This window comes from Stigmatopora argus, chromosome 3, assembly GCF_051989625.1.
Source record: "Stigmatopora argus isolate UIUO_Sarg chromosome 3, RoL_Sarg_1.0, whole genome shotgun sequence".
NCBI classification, from domain to species: Eukaryota; Metazoa; Chordata; class Actinopteri; order Syngnathiformes; family Syngnathidae; genus Stigmatopora; species Stigmatopora argus.
In genome coordinates this window covers 3,997,851-4,020,599 of record NC_135389.1, presented here as the reverse complement: position 1 = coordinate 4,020,599, position 22,749 = coordinate 3,997,851, and the positions used below count along the sequence as shown (strand labels likewise).

The 22,749-nt window shown below is 43.1% G+C and overlaps 1 protein-coding gene across 3 annotated transcripts in view; it reads left to right on the top strand.

Annotated features, from left to right (window-relative positions):
- ndrg4 (NDRG family member 4) overlaps positions 1–22,749 on the top strand; it is a 65,315-nt gene that overhangs the window by 20,921 nt on the left and 21,645 nt on the right. For 2 of the 3 annotated variants that reach the window (XM_077595534.1, XM_077595532.1), the window contains exons 2-4: positions 11,504–11,594; positions 19,177–19,335; positions 21,358–21,396. In XM_077595534.1, the coding sequence (XP_077451660.1) occupies positions 11,517–11,594; positions 19,177–19,335; positions 21,358–21,396 (276 nt within the window). In that variant the 5' untranslated portion in view covers positions 11,504–11,516. The remainder of the gene's footprint in view (positions 1–11,503; positions 11,595–19,176; positions 19,336–21,357; positions 21,397–22,749) is intronic. The other variant, XM_077595533.1, reaches the window with a different exon arrangement.

The window sequence follows — 22,749 nt, the reverse complement described above, 5'->3', positions numbered from 1 at the left end:
CTGCTAAGGTAGCGAGGGCTGACAATATCATCCAGTGAGGGCAGAGAGTAGCCGATGATCTTCTGGGCGGTGTTGATCACTCTCGGCATGTCTTTTCTGTCTGCTGCCGTGCCTCCAGCGTACCACACTGTAATGCAGTACGCCAGGATGCTCTCCACAGTGGCTCTACAGAAGATTACCAGAAGCTTAGTGTCCAAGTTGTTCCTCCTGAGTACCCTCAGGAAATGGAGTCGTTTCTGGGCCTTCTTCACCACTGCCGTGGTGTTGGTAGACCAGGAGAGCTTGTCCGTGATGTGGACCCCCAGGAATTTAAAAGACTGGACCCTCACTACGCATACTCCATTTGTGAGGAGTGGGGCCAGATCTGTGCTGCATTTGCGAAAGTCCAGGATTATTTCTTTAGTTTTCGTGGTGTTTAGTGTGAGGTTGTTCACCAAACACCATGAAGACAGTTTGTTGACCTCATCTCTGTAAGCAGACTCTCCCCCCTGTGATGAGTCTGACCACGGTGGTGTCATTGGCAAATTTGATGATGGAGTAAGAGTGGTGGGTCGGTGTATAGTCGTATGTGTACAGGGAGTATAGGAGAGGACTCCGTACACAACTTTGAGGGGAGCCAGTGCCCAGTGTAATGGAGAAACAGAGGTGGGGACCAAGTCTAACAGTTTGTGGACGGTTGATTAAGAAATTCTTAATTCAGCAGCAGATGGAAGAGGATAGTCCAAGGTGGGAGAGTTTGTCAGCCAGAATGTCTGGTATTGTAGTGTTGAAGGCTGAGCAATGAAAAGCATCCTCACATAGTTCCCCTGATGCTCCAGGTGGCTCAGTGCTAGGTGTAGAGCTAGTGGATCCTCAGTGGACCCGTTTGCTCTATAAGCAAACAGGTGAGGGTCAACTGAGGGAGGGATTGTGTCCCTGATGTGGCGGGCGACCAATTTTTCAAAGCACTTCATGATCACAGGCGTAAGTGCAACAGGCCTGTAATCATTCAGGCTGTCAATGGTTGGCTTTATAGGAACAGGGATAATGGTGGCAGATTTCAGGCAGGAGGGGATGATGATTTTTGCAGGGAACAATAGAAAATATTTGTGAAAAACCCAGTCAACTGGTCAGCACAGGCTTTGAGCACCTTCCCACGCAGAACCACGGAGCACTTTTCGATCTGCCTCGGCTAAGAACAGAACTGATTGTAATGTATGCCATGGATGATTTTGCAGGAAAATCTCCCACTGATCTACTTGACTTCCTTCATCAGAAAAAGTGAGAGCATGGGGCGGCTGTACACATTAGTGTGTTTGGCAGTGACCATCCCCATGTCCACTGCTTCCGTCGAACGGACATTTTCATCCCTAAATAGAATAAAAACGTATGCCAGAAATACAACAGGACAGACTCAACGTTCAGCATTAGCTTTGATGGCGATAAAAAAGAACTTCTTGATGGGCTTGAAACGCACGGGTAATCTGTACGACAGAGAAATTGAAAGAGGACGGATTTTGTGAATAGATAAAAATAATTTTTGGTGAGTAAAATGTGTCTATTTTCCTAAATAATATTTTAATTTTTGAAGTTATGATTGATTCTTTTTTTATGTGTCACAGCTGTAGCTGCAGTAAAGGTTTTATAGCTATAAAATACTTATTGAGTGTTGGATTGATTCACACGTAGCACTACTGAAGGCCTATTGTGAAATGCATGGCCCGCCATTGTAAATAAGTAATATAAAAAGTCATGTCCGGGCAAGGTAAATTCTAAAATATTGCACAATCTAAGATATTGCAAGATATTGCACATTGTTATTGAAAATAGAGATTACTGCAGAGTGGATGACAGTGAGCCTCGGTGAAGGTGGATTTGTTTTTTAGAGCCTCGGGTGACCTTACGGTGGATGCCATCGCCCTTGTCCAAAAATAGAGCCCTTTTGAGCGGCTAAGAAGACTGGACGCCGCGGAAAAGCAAAGTGAAAGTGGAGTTTCCATTTAAGCCCGGACAGGTTATTGACGACTGGACAGGTAATTGACGGCTGAATGGCGTGGGGGAGCGAAGTGGATGATTAATTTTCTCCAAAACAATAACGGCAATAAAGATGAAGAACGTGGTCCTAATACTTTCAAAAATCGCAAGAAATGTTCAATATGGAATGCAATTTGTAACAACGGGTCCTGGAGATTTATGACAACATGGTCACAGCCATGGAATTTGGCAATCGTCTTGACAGTGTCATAATAATAATGTTTAATAATACAGTTCTTTATAATTGTACTTGTGTACTTGTATTTCTTTATGGGCGCGAAAACATGTAGTATGGTAGTAATAATAGGGGTGATGCTACTTTGCGGTTTTTCGATGACCGCAACCAGGTCTGGTCTATTCACGATATTCAAGGGATTACTGTAAATGGTCCTAGGTGGCCAGGTAGAAGAGTGATTAGCAGGCCCGCTTCACAGTTCTGAGATTGAGGGTTAAATTTGATTGGTCTGTAAAACAACTTAAGGAGCAGGTTAAGAAAGAGTGACACCAATTTAAAGGAGATTTAGTTTATTACCAGACTGCAGAATGGGAAGAGCTCAAACAGCATGAACCACTCACAGTCTGTTGTCCTGCAACTCTCTCCAAATGACCATTGAGTGAGTCTTAAATAATGGCAAAACTGAGAGTTGTCAGCAGGTTTTTGGACAGATACGTTTCAGTCATTTGCAGGGCAAAAAGTAATTGATCAGTGTCGGACAGTTGAGTGTTTGTGCTGACATGTCAACCCAATCATAAGATTAAGATTGATTATTCAGTCAGACAGTTGTGTGTTTATGCTGACATGTCAGCCATTCACAATGATGACTACGATGCTGTTATACTTACAAAAACTGATACAATATGAACAAGCAATTGCAAAGAGACTTTGTCTTATCTAACACAATCCCCGGTGTGTTCCGACGTTCCTGTATGGAGTTTGTAATGTTCTCCCCAGTCTTGTGTCGGTTTTCTCCGGGTTCTCGGGTTTCCCAAAACATCCCAAAAACACGCAATGGAGGCTGTATAACCACTCTAAATTGCCCCTAGGTATGAGTGTGAGCCTGAATGGTTTTTTTTTTTCCTTTTGCCCTGCAATTGGCTAGCACCCAATTCATATGTGACCCTTGTGAGGATACAGAAAATGAATGAATAACTGTTCCTTACATTTCACCCAATTTTCTCTTTGGGAAAAGTGGGCTAAGGAGAGCCTGATGGCCCTGATAGAACAATTGCTGTTGGATACATGTGAAATTATTGGGATAAGTGGATCATGTCTGTAAATTCTTTTTGTTGAGAATGTAGAAGCCATCATTTGAATCCTTATGTCAAGTATTTTGCTAAGATATTTTGCCGCTTAGAACTGCCAATTTCCTGATCTATCATTTTCATTAAGAATAAGTTGTGACCACTTCAAGATTTGAGGGAGCCGCTCAAATTATAGGTTATTGATGCTCACCAAAATTGGATTCATTTTATGATCAAGATGACTGGACGGACTTGAGGCAGATAGAAAATTTCATTGGTCTGTCCAAAACAATTCCTACTTTATCCTGCAGTGACCTTGTTGGGGGTCCCATGCAGCCTCCAAGCTTGAATCCCCCAGCTTGTCTCCCCCTACCCCATGAGGAATTTTGTTTGAGAAGGTACACAATTTGAACTGTTTCTATGGCAACGGCCATACGTCGCCAATCATCAGAAAGAATACTACAGAGGGGTGTTTTTTTTCCTTTTTCATTGAGGACAAAACATCATGGACTCACTGACACATACTCACGCAGACACACCCCTAAAATTCAGCACCACTTCTATTTTGCCCCCCGGTAACAAGTATGAAAAAAATCTAAAAAAGCCTTGAGATCTTACTGAAATGTTACTTTTTAAGGGTTTAGATCTTCAATTCTGGCCTTCCTGCCCTCAGTTTATAGTCCATTGGGAGTCGGTTAGTTAGATTTCCTACTGGGCACCTCTGTTTCTATAAAGTTGAAATAAATAGTTTACACTCTATGCTATTCTATCCAATTGCAGAGCTGCCAACCTCCATCGACCCCATTTTAGGAGTACCCTTGTCCCATTTCCGAAGTTTTAGGTTTTCATTAGGAGTGAATGAGATTCATGTTAAATCGATATAAAATGTAAAAAAAATAACAGGACAGTTTAAATCAAACTTTTATTATCATGTTTTTACAAAAATCGAACTATTGAAAAAGTACAGCATATTGAAAATTGGTTTAAAAAGTGAACAAAGTATGGTTTGTTGATCATTTATTGGCAAATTCAAATTTTCACAACATTAACACTAGTTTTTCAGCTGGTCCCTAACCCGCACTTGCATGTTGTGCAATGTGCAAATGTCGGTCCTTTTGGAGATGGCATATTTCGTTGAATACGAACCAATAAACTTCTGTGTCTGGGTTTCTTCTTAGATGTTTTATCCAAATTGCCATCCATTTTGCACTTATCCCGAGCACGCATATTGATAAGACTTACCAATGCTGTGTACTCCTACTTTCTTTAGAACAACCCCGGAAATGATAGGATTTGTTTAAAAACAAAAGACTGGTAGTTTAGTCAGCTTTAATAATATGTAATTGCCTCATGAAAAAAAAGTTAAAGCGATAGAGGCTACACTTGCAATCGATTCCAAATCGATTGCCACACTGAAGTCGCACAAGACGAATCATTCATCAGAACTTGTTACTCGGATGATTCACAATGAACTAGTGTAACTGAATTCATCCGGTTTACAAGATGGCGGAAACTGTGGCGATGGTGCGAATTTTGAGGCATTTAATTTGGAAATGTGTTACTTTTCCGAAATGGTTGCTACAAAAAAATTGTAAGTGACAATTTTTGGGATTTCCGGAGTTTATGGGGGTTGTCAGGAGTCCCAGAGTTTGCGTTACTTGTCCCCAGTGAACTCTGGAAATTCCAGAGAAGTTGGCAGCTCTGCAATTGGTTAGTTCGCTGCACCGGCCAGCAACATACACCCTATCACTATCTACTTGAGCTGGACTTTCTCAGGGCCAGCTTTGCTCAGTCATCAGCTCGAGTTGTGCACAGATTATAGCCATCCTTCTGCTTCCAAACCGGATAATTATTGAAACGGCATTAAAAATAATATTGGCAATTATGCAACATACACTGCAGATAGAAGTAGACGAAGAGTATTTCCAGAGTGAACATGACTGCTTTTGTCTAGTAGCAGACACAATGTCGTGATGGATTGAATTTTCATGGTCACGTCACACATTTTCCAAGCTGCTTGTTGCCCAGCAAAGTACTACAGGTCAATTGAAAATGTCATGCGCCAAACAATGTCACTAGGCTGTTTGAATGTCAAACAAAGGGAGTTAGAAATACACTCTCAAAAGCAAATAAAAACAATGAAGTGATGTGAAAATATACAGAATAGTTTTAAATTACACAAAAACTATACAGGCAAAACTTCATGGACTCACACATTTATTGGATGATTACGTTTGGATAATTGTGAGGGTTGCGGTTCTTATCCTATTTAATCCTGATTTTATATGATCTTGTTTTAGTTTGTGGTACTTTAGTTTATTTTATATTCTCCCTTTGTCAATGTTTTTATTCACTATGAAACAGAAAAAAATGATTCTGTTATTTTTGAAAATGTCTAAATAAGTCTTCCTGCTTCAATGGACTTCATAAAAAGAATTATTTTTTTAAGTAGGATCTTTTTTACTCATGATATATTTGTTTCTTCAGTTTACGTAGTCTTTGTATGCAGTACAGTTCTGTAGATATGGCAGCTTCATTTGTCCTTTTCTCTCTGGAGCTCTTCCAGCACAATCTGCATTTTTATCTGAAGGTCTAAAGCACAAAGTCCAGATGTCACTTTCAGTTACTCCCAGCAACTGATGAAGTGTGTGACCCCGTGGTGTCGGTGGTAATACTTCGACTGGAAAGTACACAGCATTCCAACACTGTTTTGTGTGATCTTCTTTTAACACACAAACACACACACACATACATATATGTATATATATATATATATATATATATATATATATATATATATATATATATATATATACATATATATATATATATATATATATATATATATATATATATATATATATATACATATATATACACATATAAATAAAAATCAAATAGTATTCGCTTTTTCTTTTCCTTTTAAGTGTGAAGTGCTCCCAATCAGTGTTACCTTTCCTTTGGTTTCTGCTCCTCTTGCTCATGTTTCAAAGATATTGACCAATAATATATATATATATATATATATATATATATATATATATATGTATATATATATTTATATATATATATATATATATATAGTTATGTATGTATGTATGGATATATATACCGTATTTTCACGCCTATTTGGCGCATCGTTTCTTACGCCGCAGTGTGAGTAAAGAGTGCTATTTCTGTATTTTAGACACAAAGCACGCACCATTTCATTAGACGCATATATATTATATATTTCATATGGATTAAGATCGAAACGCAATAGCGCTGGCTACAGGAAGCAGCTTATTTCCGGGTTTCGGTGCGCAGTGACTGCTGGGAAATATAGTTCTTGGGCGCTACACCCACACGCTAAAAACACGCTTTAAAAAGGCAACGGAAGCAAAACTGAGTTCGGTAGTGCTTTATTTGGACATTTTACAATTTACTCAAGTCATCATTACCTTCAAATCCCTCAAACTCCTCATCTTCTGTGTCAGAATTAAACAATTGCCCGAACGAGCCTTCCAAATAGCCGGGTCCCCCCTCTCTTCATTTTCAGAGTCACCGTAATTTCCATGTGGCTCCTTAGAAATTATGCCGGCTTTGGCAAAAGCTCGAACAACCGTGCAAGCAGACACGTTCGCCCAGGCGGCAACGATCCATTGAAAAAACGTAGCGTAAGAATCCCGGCGCTGCCTGCCACTTTTCATGAAGCGGCAAGCTCTGAGTATACGTCACGTAACCAGTCTTGGCGGCGCTCGTGACGTATATGACGGCTCGCCGTCTGTTTTGATTTCCGACTCCATGCGTGCTCATCTCACAGTAACGGTTAAAAACCAGATCATGAAAATGAACTCAAACCTTGCCGTCATTCCCGGAGGCTTGACCAAAGAATTACAGCCTCTGGACATCGGCATCAACCGGGCTTTCAAATCAAAGTTACGAGCGGCGTGGGAGCAGTTGATGATCGCTGGCGAACACAGCTTCACTGCCGCTTGGTGGCGCTCGGCGCTCACAAAGGGCGCTCTGCATTATAAGGCGCCCTGTCTATTTTGGAGAAAAAAATTGACTTTTTTTGACTTTTATGCGCGCCTTATATGCGTGAAAATACGGTATATTTGTATATATATATAGATACATACATACATAGATACATACATATATATATATATATATATATATATATATATATATATATATATATTGGTGTGTGTTTTATGTAATGGTTTGTGTATTAATGCACAACGTAACAGATGGCCGGTAGAGGGTAACGACACAGCATTGCAGCCGGGACTTTATGTGGTGTTATCGGTGGAAGATGTTAGCTGTCAACTAGAATATTGCCCAGGGCCCACTGCATTTCTTGAAAATTGTAGATGACTGTACCTAGACAGTGGTGGCCAATGTTGCTTGAGGAACTAGTTGTCGCCACCTCGATGGCACATTGTTAATTGCCAGCCAGCTTTTTCATCCTCCCAATGCCGAGCTTACAAGAGCTGGTTCTCCCTGTGTCCACATTCATAAATTATTATAGCATTGTAGATGAGTTCTGTAGAATGGAAAAAATCTAAACAGAGTATCATCGAGGATCTAACAAACAATTTGGAACTCAAATCAGCATGGATTGAACATAGTCAACCGACTCAACCACAGGGTATGAGCCTTGATTTTGCAAAAAAAAAAAACAGCAAAGTCTTTTTTTCTTGACTTTCTATGTGCTGTCCCTTTAATTAATTTATATCCTCATTTACTAGATTGAATATTACATATGCCAGGATATTGAGCGTGGTGAGACACACCACCACTGTCAGATGTTAAAAAAAGCCACAAACGCCTGAACTGGGACAATACGGTTAAATATGCAAATGTTTAAGTTTACAAAATCTTCCAACACAAAGCTCCTCCTCCACTGCAAGCTTTTGTACAAAAAAATCCCAACACATCAACAACGGCTGGCTCTAGAGGTGACTGTGTAGTTCCCTTCAAAAAGAGTGCATTCAGCCAAAGCAACTTCTCTGTCCGTGCCGCACATATTGTACCTGGAACGCAATACCAATTAACCAACGTAAAATCCCGTCTCTGAATCTCTTCGCCAATCATCTTAAAGCCTGTCTGTTAGATGAACAAAATTGGGATCACAACGCTGTCTAAAACTCTGCTACATGGGTGTGTATGCGTCTAGTATGTGTCCTCGTTTATCTTCAACCCACACAAGGGACGAAAGATGGAAATTAGGCCTCGGCTACAATCTTATCAGTGGCGGGCGGTGCATTTTCTGGTAGCGCCTTCAACGTATCAATCCAACCCTCATAAACTATTTTATTGCTATAAAACCTCTATTGCAGCTACAGCTCCGACACATAAAAAATAATCAATAAATTAATGCACAAAAATGGGGTAAAATCCACTTCCTAGCAGCATTTCATGATTAAATACAAATACTGGAGCTTTTCAGACATTAAAACCAGGCCAGGGGGTGATTTTCCCTGGAAAAGACAGCGATGAACGTCAATGGCGAACAGGCAAACATTGCCCGAAAATGGGGTAAAATCCAGCCGAAAACAGCATTTATTGATTAAATACAAATACTGGAGCTTTTTAGACATCAGAACCGGGCCCGGAGTATCATTTCCCCGGTAAAAAGACAGCGATGAACGTCGATACGTCCATACGTGAAATGACAAAAAATGCACTAAAATACTAAATGTTAGGTTTATCCAATGTTAGGTTTATCCTTAGGTATTTCCAAATTCAGCTTTCAATAAAAAAGGCATCTGTAGTCACATCACCATTTAATTCTTGCAAGAAGAGAATACATCCACCGGCTCGTCCGGTCAAGATTATTCTGTCGAGCGGCATTATGTCCTGCCCATTTAAGGCCTCAAATCAAAACAATTACAAGGTTATCGATTCGATCCAATTGCGTAAGCAAGAAACAAAACAATTCCATAATCAAGCAAACCTAGCGTCAAACCTAGCGTCACAAATTAAAACAATATGCGAGTAATCGATCCAATTCCGTAAGCAAGAAACAAAACAATTCCATATCAAGCGTCACAATTTAAAACAATATGCGAGTTGATTGATAGCCATCCGCTGAATCAACAACAATTTAAGCGTCCTTCACAGATCTTCATTGCGAACTTGTATCTGGGGAAAGGGTTGAGGCGTATCTTCCAGTAATCAGTCCTCGGAGCAAGGACTCAGTGAATTGTTAAGTCTGGAGCCAGCTGTCCTGGAGAGCGACCTTGGAGTAAGCGTTTGTCTTCGTTGAAAGCACATATTAATTCTAACTCTAACATAAAAGCGATCAACACATATATATATATTGTTTAATATAGTTACACATTTAGGATGAGCATTACTATTCTATTATTCTATAAGCAAATATATTGATTAATATAGTAAGCATGTATATTATAAGGCTTTATATTCCTAAATAAGCATTGCAAACACATTTATAATAATGATTACTCCAACACTAAAATTAGGTAAAATCCACTTACTAGCATCATGTATTGATTGAATACAAATACTGGAGCTTTTGAGACATTACAACCAGGCCAGGGGGGTGATTTTTCCCGGGAAAAGACAGCGATGGACGTCAATGCTGAAACGCCAAAAATTAAACTGGGGTAAAATCCACTTCCTAGCAGCATTTTGTGATTAAATACAAACACTGGAGCTTAAATACAAACACTGGAGCTTTTCAGATATCAGAACTTGGCCCACAATTGAAATATTATTTAGGAATATAGCCATATTTGTAATTTTACTCACCAAAAATCCTTTTTACACAATATCCATCCTCCTTTCTTTCTTCCTTCTTTCCTATCGCCATCGAAGCTAATGATGAAAGTCGAGCCTGTCCTGTCATATTTCCGGCATAGTCCGTTTTGAAAATGGCATTAAATCAACACAACAATATACTATTTGCTTGTGGAGCTAAGTTAGCGCGCAGAAAGTGCCCCACACACCATTTTCCCGACTGTAACAGGCTTGCTAGCTTCGGAGTTGACCGCCCTTTCTTAATGATGTCCATTTTTTTCCTGAAAAAGTCCGTCTAGAAAATAGCTTTGTGAGCAAACAGAATCTATTTGTTTTTGCTTCTGTCGGCCATAGTGGGTGGAGTTTGCGATCTCGGCTGCCTCGGTACTGCTTTGGCCCGCCTACTAGCCAATCATAGTTTGTGAAAGCAATGACATGTCCCAGCCAGCAAAATGCTAACGCCTATGAAAAATCATTGTGGGGTTGCCAACTCGAAATCTGATTGGTTAAAAGCAACAGTCTAGTTTAATGCAGTAGAGCCCGCAAGAACTGATTGTGCAGGCTTTGAGGCAGATCTGATCTGGCAACAAATAATGGCTGAAATATGATTGGTTAAATGCTTCAATATGAAAACACACATCTGGAAGCAGTGCAACCAGGGGGAAAAGCAATGAAAGGAAGCTAACAGACCATTTGGAATAATAAGTACGTATTGATGGACAAGATATAATATGATTCAGATATTTCTTAGGCCAGCAGAGAAGGCCTTGAAGGCCCTGACGGCCCGCCACTTAATCTTATACATACTATATGTTCATTAACATGAATATAAATATGTTCATTGATATTAAATAAATCAAACTCAAAAGCAGGGAAGCAGGCAGAGATGGGGAGTGAAAGGGGTACTAACAAAACCTTAACCACTTTGGAAGCTCTCAAAAATAACAAGGACTTAACTACCACGAGAACAAAACCGATCCTTAAAGGGGAAGACACGGGGAGACGAGAAGCACCGGACATGGGGAGAGCATATGTGAACGAACACAAGCGACGGTCCGACAAGGACTGACAAATACACCATGGGGGGGAACCGACAGGTGAAGTCAATGGGCAATCACAAGGACAGGTCACACATTGAATGTAACATTGAATGTACTCATTCAAATTAGTCTTGAAGCCAGTATGTGCCACTAGAATGTGTAAAACATTAAATAAAAACAATTTTATTCTACATTTTTGGCAGAATCAATATTGTTCACCTCATATATATATATATATATATATATATATATATATATATATATATATATATATATATATATATATATATATATATATATATATATATATATATATATATATATATATATATATATATATATATATATATATTTTTTTTTTTTCAGAATCATCCAGCCTTAAGGAAATATTTTTTCTGAGCATGCAAATATTTGTGTGGGTGTGTGTACTTGTACGTTGATGCCTGCTTTCATGATTTCAGGTTACTGCACAGGATGGCGGGGATGAAGGAACAACAGTTCCCTGAGGAAAAGCCACTGCTTCCAGAACCAAGAGGAACTGATTCAGATATGGTCAGTGATATAGTTCAAATCAAATCACTGTTATCATTGTTTGTCACTGTAATCATAGCAAATGTTAACGTCTGATTTTTCAAGGTAATACTTCAATTTCAAAATATTATAAAAATATTCCAGCACAGTGGTAAATTGAAATCTGTGCTGAGTGGACTGTTTCTAAACTTGCTGGAACAATGACAATCATATCTTAACAACAACCCAAATGCTGGCAATATAAAGGAGCAAACAGTCCAAATTAAAAAAAATACACAAATGCAAATAAAAGTCTCTGTAGAAAACCAAAATCATGAGAAAATAACTGACTGAAAAGAACAAATACACAGAGTGATGAAAAACAAAACAGGAACGAGTGTGCTACGACAGTCTAAAAGATGCCCTCTGCTGGCCAACTCCTAAACTACAGGCAAAATAAAGCCAAAATTATCAACAATCTTGCTTTAGGGCAGGGGTCGGGAACCTTTTTGACGAAGAGAGCCATAAACAATTCATATTTTCTAATGTTATTCCTTGAGAGCCATACTCCGAATTTAAAAGTCAAAATACATGTAAATGGGTGTCTTTTATTTGAGTAATTTCACCACTTTTAAAGTGGAAAAAAAGAATACTTTTGACCACATTCTTATGCAGTTGCTAATCAATGAGAGTATGCATTCTAGCAGAGTCTAATGCAAAAAAAGAAGACTAAAGCAGCACTGGACATAGTATCTCAGTTCTGTCACCAGCATGTTCCATATTTTAGCTCACAGGTTAGCGAAGAGCCAGATGCACCCATCGAAAGAGCCACATGTGGCTACCGAGCCATAGGTTCCCTACCCCTGCTTTAGGGATTGATAATCCGGTCCCCGTACTCAACAGCTACAGTAGGACTTTAGAGCTATTATCCACAAGAACAATAACATGAAAATTCCTCGGCTGCAATCTTACATATTTACATACAAATGTTCATTAATATGAATTTGAATATTTTCATTAATATGTGCTGTGCCTTATTCAATAAATCAAACTCAAACCACAACAACTACTAGTACTACTTTACTAGCGATGACAGGCATTTAGCCTGTCATCCAAATATCTGGGTGGACACAAAAGGCAGGAGGAGAACTAATTGGTGAACAAGCATGACCCAACACACTCCAAATGAAATTAACGGGGAAATTGCAAGAAGAAGACACAGAACAAAAACCTAGAGTAGAAAATTTGGACAATAATGTGATAAACTGAGCATGGCGATAGATCTTTCAGGAGTGGTGGACTAGCAGGGGAAAACCAAGAAAGGACCTATACCAGGGGTCGGGAACCTTTAAGAAAGAGAGCCATAAACAATTCCTATATTCAAATGTTATTCCTTGAGCGATATACTCACAATTTAAAAGCCAAAATACATGAAAATGTATTTTTTTAGTCATCTTACCACTTTTAAAGAACAAAAAGTCTCCAAAATCTTTTGATAACGTTGTTACGCTGTTGCTAATCAATGAATATCAATGAGTATCAATGAGAGGATGGATGCAGAAGACTCAAATGAAAAAAAATCAATGCCACAGTGCCGATGTGACGTTCTTATTGGTACGTTCATGCATATGCACCCATCCAAAGAGCCACATATGGCTCCCGAGCCATAGGTTCTCTGCCCCTGACCTAAACGCAGGGAAACAGGAAGGCACGGCAGACAGATGGCAGTAGGCGCAAAGATGTTTAACCAAGGTTAAAGATAAAAAAATTAAAAAAACAAATGCAAGCAAAAGCCCAGGAGGTGGACAAAAAGACTGGCTATCAAAATGCTATTTACAAACAATTTGGAACAAGGCTTAAACAGTGCCAAAGCAACACAAGTGACACCGACAAGGAACAAACAAAGACAAGGAACACACATTGGGTAACGAGATGCTGAGGAATGGGTGGGCGACATGAGAGGAAGTCGATTGGTAGACACAAAAGAAAGTTGAACTAAATAGGCAATTACAAAGACAAGATACACTAAGGCACAAAGATACAATGAACACAAAACACTCAACAAACTTAAACACCTTAAAGGTACAGGAAGTGAAAATGAATAGACAAAGAAAGTTTCGTTTGAAATTGGTAGTCATCATTCTGCTGGCGCGAGTGGTTAGCGCGGCGGCCTCACAGCTCTGGGGTCCTGGGTTCAAATCCAGGTCACGTCCACCTGTGTGGAGTTGGCATGTTCTCCCCGGCGTGGGTTTCCTCCGGGTACTCCAGTTTCCTCCCACATTTCAAAAACATGCATGCGAGCCTGATTGGACACTCTAAATTGCCCCTAGGTTTGGGTGTGAGCGTGCATGGTTGTCCGTCTCCTTGTGCCCCGGGATCGGCTGGCCACCGACTCAGGGTGTCCCCCGCCTCTGGCCCGGAGACAGCTGGGATTGGCTCCAGCACCCCCAGCGACCCTAATGAGGATAAAGCGGTTCAGAAAATGAGATGAGACATTCTTTAAAGGTATTGAACAAGTTTTAGTTGAATATTTTTAAGCCTTCTTAAACTTATAAACAAAACAGCACGGTGGGACAGACTGATTAGCACGTCTGCATTACTGTATACTGAGATCGAGGGTTCAATCCCTGGTGGGCTCTGACCTTCCTGTCTGGAGTTTGCTTCTTCTTCCTGTGTCTGTCTGGATTTTCTCTGGATGGTAAGCTGGTTGAGCACTCTAAATTGTCTTGAGGTGTTAGTGTGAGCATGAATGGTTGCTTGTCTCATTGTTCCCTGCAATTGGCTGGCAACCAATTCAGGGTGATCCAACATAAGCAGAATGAAAAAAGGAACAAATGAACTGTTACGATCGCGCCGAGACGTCGTGGCGCGATCGGAGGGATTTGGACCCAGTAGCGGGGAAGCAGGAGGGGACGAGACGAACTGTGCTCATGATAGTAACTTTAATGACTCAAAACGCCTTACAAAATAACAAGGACTTGTACCATTAACATCGTCCGGGGGGCATCCACGCCAGCCCGTGATGAGACGAGGGAGTGGCCGGTCCGGCGGGCGCCGGCCTGGGACAAGGCGAGGAAGTGGTCGGTCCAGCGGGCGTCCGCGCCGGCCCGAGACGAGACGTGGGAATGGCCGGTCCGGCGGGCGTACGCACCGACCTGAGATGAGACGTGGGAGTGGCCGGTCTGGCGGGCGTCCGCGCCGGCCTGAGACGAGGCGAGGAAGTGGTCGGTCCGGCGGGCGTCCGCGCCGGCTGGTGATGAGGCGTCGGGGTGGCCGATCCGGCGGGCGTCCGCCCGAGACGAGACGTGGGAGTGGCCCGTCCGGTGGGCATCCGCGCCGGCCTGAGACGAGGCGAGGAAGTGGTCGGTCCGGCGGGCGTCCGTGCCGGCCCGAGACGAGACGTGGGAATAGCCGGTCCGGCGGGCGTCCGCGCCGGCCTGAGACAAGGTGAGGAAGTGGTCGGTCCGGCGGGCGTCCGCGCCGGCCGGTGACGAGGCGTCGGGGTGGCTTATCCGGCGGGCGCCGGCCCGAGTCGTGGGAGTGGCCGGATCAGCGAGCGTCTGCGCCGGCCCGAGACGAGGCGTAGGAGAGGCCGTTCCGGCGGGCGTCCGGGCCGGCCGGTGACAAGGCGTAGGGAAGGCCGATCCAGTGAGCGTCCGCGCCGGCATTTGGAGTGGAGTGGGAGTAGCCGGTCCGGCGGGCATCCCTGCTGGCCTTTTAAGTTCTGGCCAATCCCCCTGCCCTTAACAGACACCAGAATCTTAGAAAGGTCGTCGGGCACCTTACCCTGGCTGCTCGGCGGGCCCGGAGAGTCGCCGTCGCCAACTCCCTCGTCCAGGGGCCCGGAGAGTCGCTGCCGCCACCGATCCCCTCGTCCAGGCGGCCCGGAGAGTCGCCGCCGCCGCCGACCCCCTCGTCCAGGGGGCCTGGAGAGTCGCTGCTGCCGACCCCCTCGTCCAGGGGACCCGGCGTGTCGCCGATGCTTATGGGCGGGCGGCAACTTGGCGGGCGGGAACTTGGCGGGCGGGAACCAGGCAGGCAGGAGCTTAGGGGGCAGGAGCTTGGCAGGCAGGAGCTTGGCAGGCAGGAACTTGGCAGGCAGGAACTTGGCAGGCAGGAACTTGGCAGGCAGGAACTTGGCAGGCAGGAACTTGGCAGGCAGGAACTTGGCAGGCAGGAACTTGGCAGGCAGGAACTTGGCAGGCAGGAACTTGGCAGGCAGGAACTTGGCAGGCAGGAACTTGGCGGGCAGGAACTTGGCGGGCAGGAACTTGGCGGGCAGGAACTTGGCGGGCAGGAACTTGGCGGGCAGGAACTTGGCGGGCAGGAACTTGGCGGGCAGGAACTTAGCGGGCAGGAACTAGGCGGGCAGGAACTAGGCGGGCAGGAACTAGGCGGGCCAGCCGGCACCGGAAGCCTGGTTCGTGGCTTCGGCACAGGTGTGACTGGCGGCCGTGCCGGCACGGGAAGCCTGGTTCGTGGCTTCGGCATGGGTGCGACTGGTGGCTCAGCCGGCACGGGGAACCTGTTTCGTGGCTTCAGCACGGGTGCGACTGGCGGCTCAGCCGGCACAGGAAACGTGGTTCGTGGCTTCGGCACGGGTGCAACTGGCGGCCCAGCCGGCACGGGAAACCTGGTTCGTGGCTTCGGCATGGGTGCAACTGGCGGCCCAGCCGGCACGGGAAACCTGGTTCGTGGCTTCGGCACGGGTGCGAATGGCAGTCCAGCCAGCACGGGGAATATTGTGCGTGGCTTCGGCACGGGTGCGACTGGCGGTCCAGCCGGCAATGGGAGTATTGTGCATGGCTTCGGCACGGAAATACGGGAAGCTTGGACGGGCGAGGTCGAGTGAGGAGCTTGGACGGGCGAGGTCGAGCGAGGAGCTTGGAGGGGCGAGGTTGAGCGAGGAGCTTGGACGGGCGAGGTCGAGCGAGGAGCTTGGACGGGCGTGGTCGAGCGAGGAGTCTGGACGGGCCAGGTCGGGCGAGGGTCTTGGACGGGCCAGGTCAGGCAAGGAGCTTGGACGGGCGAGGTCGAGCAAGGGTTTTGGACGGGCGAGGTCGAGCGAGTAGCTTGATCAGGGGCTCGAGCTTCCAGGCCCTCCTTCCGCTTCTCCCTGTAGCGCGGCGCTCGCCGCCTCCTCTGAGAGGACGGCACAGCACGCTGGCCGCCACGTGGTGTCCCATTGTAGATGGCCAGCCGACACGGGGAAAACCCTCACTGCTGCGCCTCCCCACAAAGACAAGACGCGCGGTGTTCGAAACTCCTACCTAAGCCTTCCCGCCGGCCGCCACGTGGTGGTCCATTGTAGATGGCCAGCCGACACGGCAAATCCTGGTTGGGGTAATCGAGGTCGGAGTAATCGGAGAAGGAGTTGGGGTCAACGTACTCCGGGGGGTGTATCGAAGTCCGAATTGGCTGAGGGAATCACAGTCTGAATCCGAATCTAGAGCCTACAAAACAATTAGCTCCCGGTCATCCTCATAATCAGAAAAATCAGAGTCCCAACAGACATAGATGTGGCGTTCCAACGGGGCTGATGGAGGCTGGGGATTCTCCCTCCATTGAGAAAAAGAATAGCTGGAGTTCTAATTCAGATGACTCGGGGGATGAACAGGGGTCGTCGGAATTAGGGTCTTCTCACTTAGCTGTGCCATCCACCCAGTGCGGCGCAGTGAGCGACGGGGCGGGTTATCGGTGAAATTTGAGCTGGGGCGTTCGACCGGGGCCGATGGAGGCTCAGAATTACCTCCTAGTCGGGATTCTTCCGCTGCCAAAACAACTCTAAGGTGCCCACACCACGGCGTAGTCATTATAAATTCCCTAAAAGATTTTGGGGAGCTTCCCGCTGAATCCATGGGGTCGGTGGGATATGACCTGTGTGGCTGGCGTCGACGAGAGCGTCGGCGCGAGCATCGGTGGCTTCCCGCTGGGTCCATGTGGTCGGATCGTTCTGTTACGATCGAGCCGAGACGTTGTGGCGCAATCGGAGGGATTTGGACCCAGTAGCGGGGAAGCTGGAGGGGACGAGATGAACTGTGCTCATGATAGTAACTTTAATGACTCAAAACGCCTTACAAAATAACAAGACTTGTACATCGAAACAAAACCGGAGCATGGAAAACAGTACCTTTGCAGCGATGTATGCTGTATCACGCAGGACGATCCGACAATGACTACCACTTACGTGGTGCTTAAATACACATATCAGGAAGTAATCATGAATCACTCGCAGCTGCTCGAACCCAACGGCAAGCCAGGAGGGACAAACGAGCTGCTCCTGACATGAACAAACTAAAGTCTTCATGTGTCAACATGACATGCATACAATAAAACATTTTAATTCACAACTTATTTTCTTGTAAAGCTGCAGAGAAACAACTTTCTTGGTTTCATTGGTTGGAATGTACAATGCACATGACACGGGAATAAATATTTGCTGCTTTGAATTGCAGTACATAATACAGAGCTGCCAACTGCTCTGGAATTTCAGGAGTTTACCCGGAAATGCAAGGCAAACTCCGGGACTCAGGACAGCCTTCCTAAACTCCGGAAATCCAAAAGAATTGTCACTTTTTTTTGGGAAGCAACCATTTCGGAAAAGTACCAAATTTCCAATTTAAATGCCTTGAAATTCACACTATCGCTATGGCTTCCGCCATCTTGATTCAACTGCACTGGAAACTGGAAGAATTCGGTAACACGAGTGCATTGTGAATCATCCGAGTTACAAGTTCTGACAAATGACTTGTCTTGTGCGACTTGAGCGCATATCGATTTTGCGTGAATCGCATTCACTCCGGATAAACTCCGGAAATGGGACAAGATTATTCCTGAAATGGGGTCGACGGAGGTTGGCAGCTCTGATATATGTTGAACCAAACATTTTCATGTATCACTTTTCCTTACCGATAATTCCTGAAATTGTTGCTCATAAAACAAAATGACACATTCTGCTATTAAAGAACTCATTTCATCTCGGTGTGGAGACTCACACATGATGACATTAATTTAGGATAGTAAAAAGTCAAGGTAACTGAGAGGCTGGGTGGCCCGGTGGAGCGAGTGGTTAGCACGTTGGCCTCACAGCTCTGGGTTCAAATCCAGGTCGTGCCCCCCTGTGTGGAGTTTGCATGTTCTCTCTGGTCTTGTGTGGGTTTCCTCCGGGTACTCCGGTTTCCTCCCACATTCCAAAAACATGCATGGTAGGCTGATTGGACACTCTAAATTGCCCCTAGGTATGGGTGTGAACGTGCATGGTTGTCCGTCTCCTTGTGCCCCGCGATCGGATGGCCGCCGATTCAGGGTCCCCCCCGTGTCTGGCCCGGAGTCAGCTGGGACAGGATCCAGCACCCCCCGCGACCCTAATGAGAATAAAGCAGTTCGCAAAATGAGATGAGAACTGAGAGCCTGTTGATCCACTGTGCAATGAATGCCTGACCCATTTTATTGTTAAGCAGAATAGTAGCTAACACAAATAAAAGCTTAATTCTGCCTAATCTTTCAAGAACAGTTCACGAAGTCATCGATCAAGTAGTAATTATTTAAATATATATATTTTTGTTTTATGACATGAAGTTTAAAATTTTAATGTTAATGCTTTCTGTTATGTATTACAAAATAGCAGGAGAAAGGAGATGAGGCATCAGGGGGGCAACCTTGCCCTTCAAGCCCTAAAGCCCTCAACAATCCTCCTTCCCATAGTCGTTCCACTCATCGTTGGCATGTCATCGCACGACACTGGCTTCGTCAGACCCGTCAGAGGACAAGTGGGACCCTTCCGGTAATGACCAGATCTAGCAAAACCGCAAAATAAAATACAAAATATTGAGTTGGAAAAACACCTAAGACAGATAGGTCAGCATATATTCAAATAAATTCAGTTGATGCCAATGATTTATAACTTTGTGGCATTTTTTTGTGTTATTTTCATTACAAGTAGATATTGTAAATACCTTATTGAGGGGCAGTGACCTGCAGCCCAGACAATGTTTTCTAACATTGGACATGAAAATTATGCCATTTATTTCTTATGTTGTCTCCATAAAGACTCCCTAGGTTCAGTTGTGTGTCATTCTAACACTGACAAGTTTATAGTCACAAAAACTGATGGTTGTAGACAGTCTACTTAGTTAGTATCTTTTTTCTAATCACCCCAGACAGCTTTCGCCCAACAACGTGGGGCTCACACACATGAGTACTGTATTTTTAGGACTATAAATTACTCTGGAGCATGAGGCGACCTACTCAAAAATGTGTCAACTAAATAGAATAATTGATAAGCTGCACAATAAGTTGAGATTTTGAAGAAAAATGTACTATATGTTTTTCATCGTTTGTCGCCAAGTAGAACGAACCGAGTCACAACTATGACGCCAATAACCAAAAAAGCTATTTCTATAGTTGCCAAAACCACTGCAATGCCACTGTGTAGCACAAACTCATGAATAACAATGCTGCCCTTTAGTCTCACAAAAAAAACAGGTTCCAGTACGCCAGCTCAAGAATACACACTTTGCTAGCTTTCTTCAATGTTGGTAGCACACACAAAATTTACCTGGTGGTTTCTGCTAACACACAAAACAGTTGAAATGTCTGTTAGCCAAATTTTGAGAGGGGAGAAAGAAAATCATTTTCACGTCCGTCCTTTTGCAGTTACGATGTCTTTATTTCACTTCTGACACTATTGTGTTGATTTTTTTTCACCTTAAAAAAAATACTGAGTGTTTTTTTTAAATTAATTTATTTTTGGGGTCGCTTTTTAAATTAATTTAAAACTCCAAAAACAACCCTAGAAAATACATTTATTTGAAATACGTAGAAGCAAAAATTACTATATTTCCTCACATAGAAGCCGTATTTGTAACTAAAAAAACTGATGACAGAATCAAGGGTACGGCTTATACAGTTGTGGTCAAAAGTTTACATACACTTGTGAAGAACATAATGTCATGGCGCTCTTGAGTTTCCAGTTATTTCTACAACTCAGATTTTTCTCTGATAGAGTTATTGGAACAGATACTTCTTTGTCACAAAAAACATTCATGAAGTTTAGTTCTTTTATGACTTTATTATGGGTTAACAGAAAAAGTGATCAAATCTGCTGGGTCAAAAATACACATACAGCAACACGAATTAGCAATTTTGGTGACTTAGAAAGTTGTGTCAGTGAAATGAGCTTCATAGCATTGCCTCTTAACTTCTTGTGAGTGATTATGAGTGACTACAGCTGGTGACTTCTCTGAGTTTCTTTCAACCTTTTATTACAGAATATTCCGGGCACAAGTGAATTACAGGCAATGGCTGTCGTTTACAAATGCGTGTAGACGGATAACTTACAATCATCTTTATGCTTTATCAGAAGGGTACCAAAACCTTATACAATAAGCTTTTTTTATGAACCGGCAAAACATAATGACAACCGTAAAAGAAATTAAAGGTCATATCTGGCTACAGAACGGAGCTCTACTGAGGAAATAAGGAAGTTCATTCAGTCATGACTAAACAAGGGCAAAAGACACATTATAATATAAGACACATTTCAGAAGATACAATAAATTTCTGTTATCTAGTGTATCTGTTCAACCATCTAAATTAGTGTTTCCCAAGCACTGTGCTGCCATAGACTGCCATGAGCAGGTCAAGGTCAAGTGCCAGTGGTTTGAGATAACTGCGTGATGATGAGCCAAAACTGATTGTAATTGATTAAAAAAAAATAGTTTCCATTTTAAGTAAAATTTCATTCTACCATTTATGTTTGTTTTTCCCTTTCTTTCCTCCTAATTTTCTGTCTCTCTCTCTGCAGGAGAATTGTGAACAGCTGATGCCAGTAGGCAATTGGAAGGTATGCTGCTATTGTTGTCTTGATCTTTTAAGCTTTTGTGTTGCTCCCATCTGTTGTACTTAACATAAAATATATTTTTGTTTCAATCTCCCTGCTATATCCGTGGAGATTTCAAATGTGGGTTTTAAAGTGAAATTAGACTGAAAGGTAGAATCCTAAAGATGCACTATTTACTTTTTGTAATGGTACAGTTCTATATTTTAAAGCACAGTTTTGAATAGGCGTGGAAGCAGATCAGCAATGAACAAAAATCATGTATCCACAGTCGTTCCACCATCGCTAAAAAATGAAGGAAGACAGACAGTATTATAAATATTTGGAAAATGTGCATAACATACAAAATGTTTTCATAAAAATACAATGCAAAAAAGAAATTTTACCTTTAAAGCAGACACATTAACATATTTTTGTCTGATTAAAAATTGTCTAAAGTGATTTGAAGGAAACCTCCTATCCTTAAGACTTTTTCGCTGTAAATGTTAATTGTAATTTAAAATGTGGCAAAAAAATCAATTGAAGTAGTTTGTTTTAAACAAGTTCATGTAAAACCTAAAATTAAGCAATGCAATGACTCTTTCTAGATGTTTCGATTCATATCTTCTAATAGTACCATATATGATGTAATTCTTCTAATAGTGCGGGACTAAAGTTGTAAAATTCCGATATTAAAATCATAATATTACAACTACTCTCCTATCATAATATTCATTCATTTTCTGAACGGCTTATCCTCACAAGGGTCACGGGGAGCCTATCCTAGGTGACTTCGGTGGCCAGGCGATCGCAGGGCACCAGGAGATGGAAAACCATTTACACTCATTCCTAAGCGCAACTTTCAGTGTCCAATCAGCCTAGCATGCATGTTTTTGGAATGTAGGAGGAAACCGTAGTCCCTGGGGAAAACCGACGCAAGCCCGGTAGAACATGCACACAATGGTTGGAAAACACTGATCTAGACCACAGTCTGCACTAAAAGATGGTACGCTTCAGACCAGGTGTCTGTAATTTACAGGACAGGTGCAAGTGTGTGCTTTGGAAAGTGGGTGGGTGAGACATAATCACCATGGAATCCTTTGCACCAATAGGCATGCTTCTTTACATTCTTTTTTAAACATAGGTGTCACTTTGCACTATTCGTCCTCAACCAGATGGAGGAAAATAAATAGTTGGATCAGTGGAAGGTCAATGCAGGCTTGGTATGAGGAAGTACACACTAGAACTAGAAATTGGTACGGTAAATTTACACTGTAAAAAGGGCACTTGGAGAGTGCCTTTAAAATTAAAGACAAAGAATCATAGTGTCTATATAAACAGGACCCATCGTGTTAAAGCTGATATGTGGCGGTGGTGCTG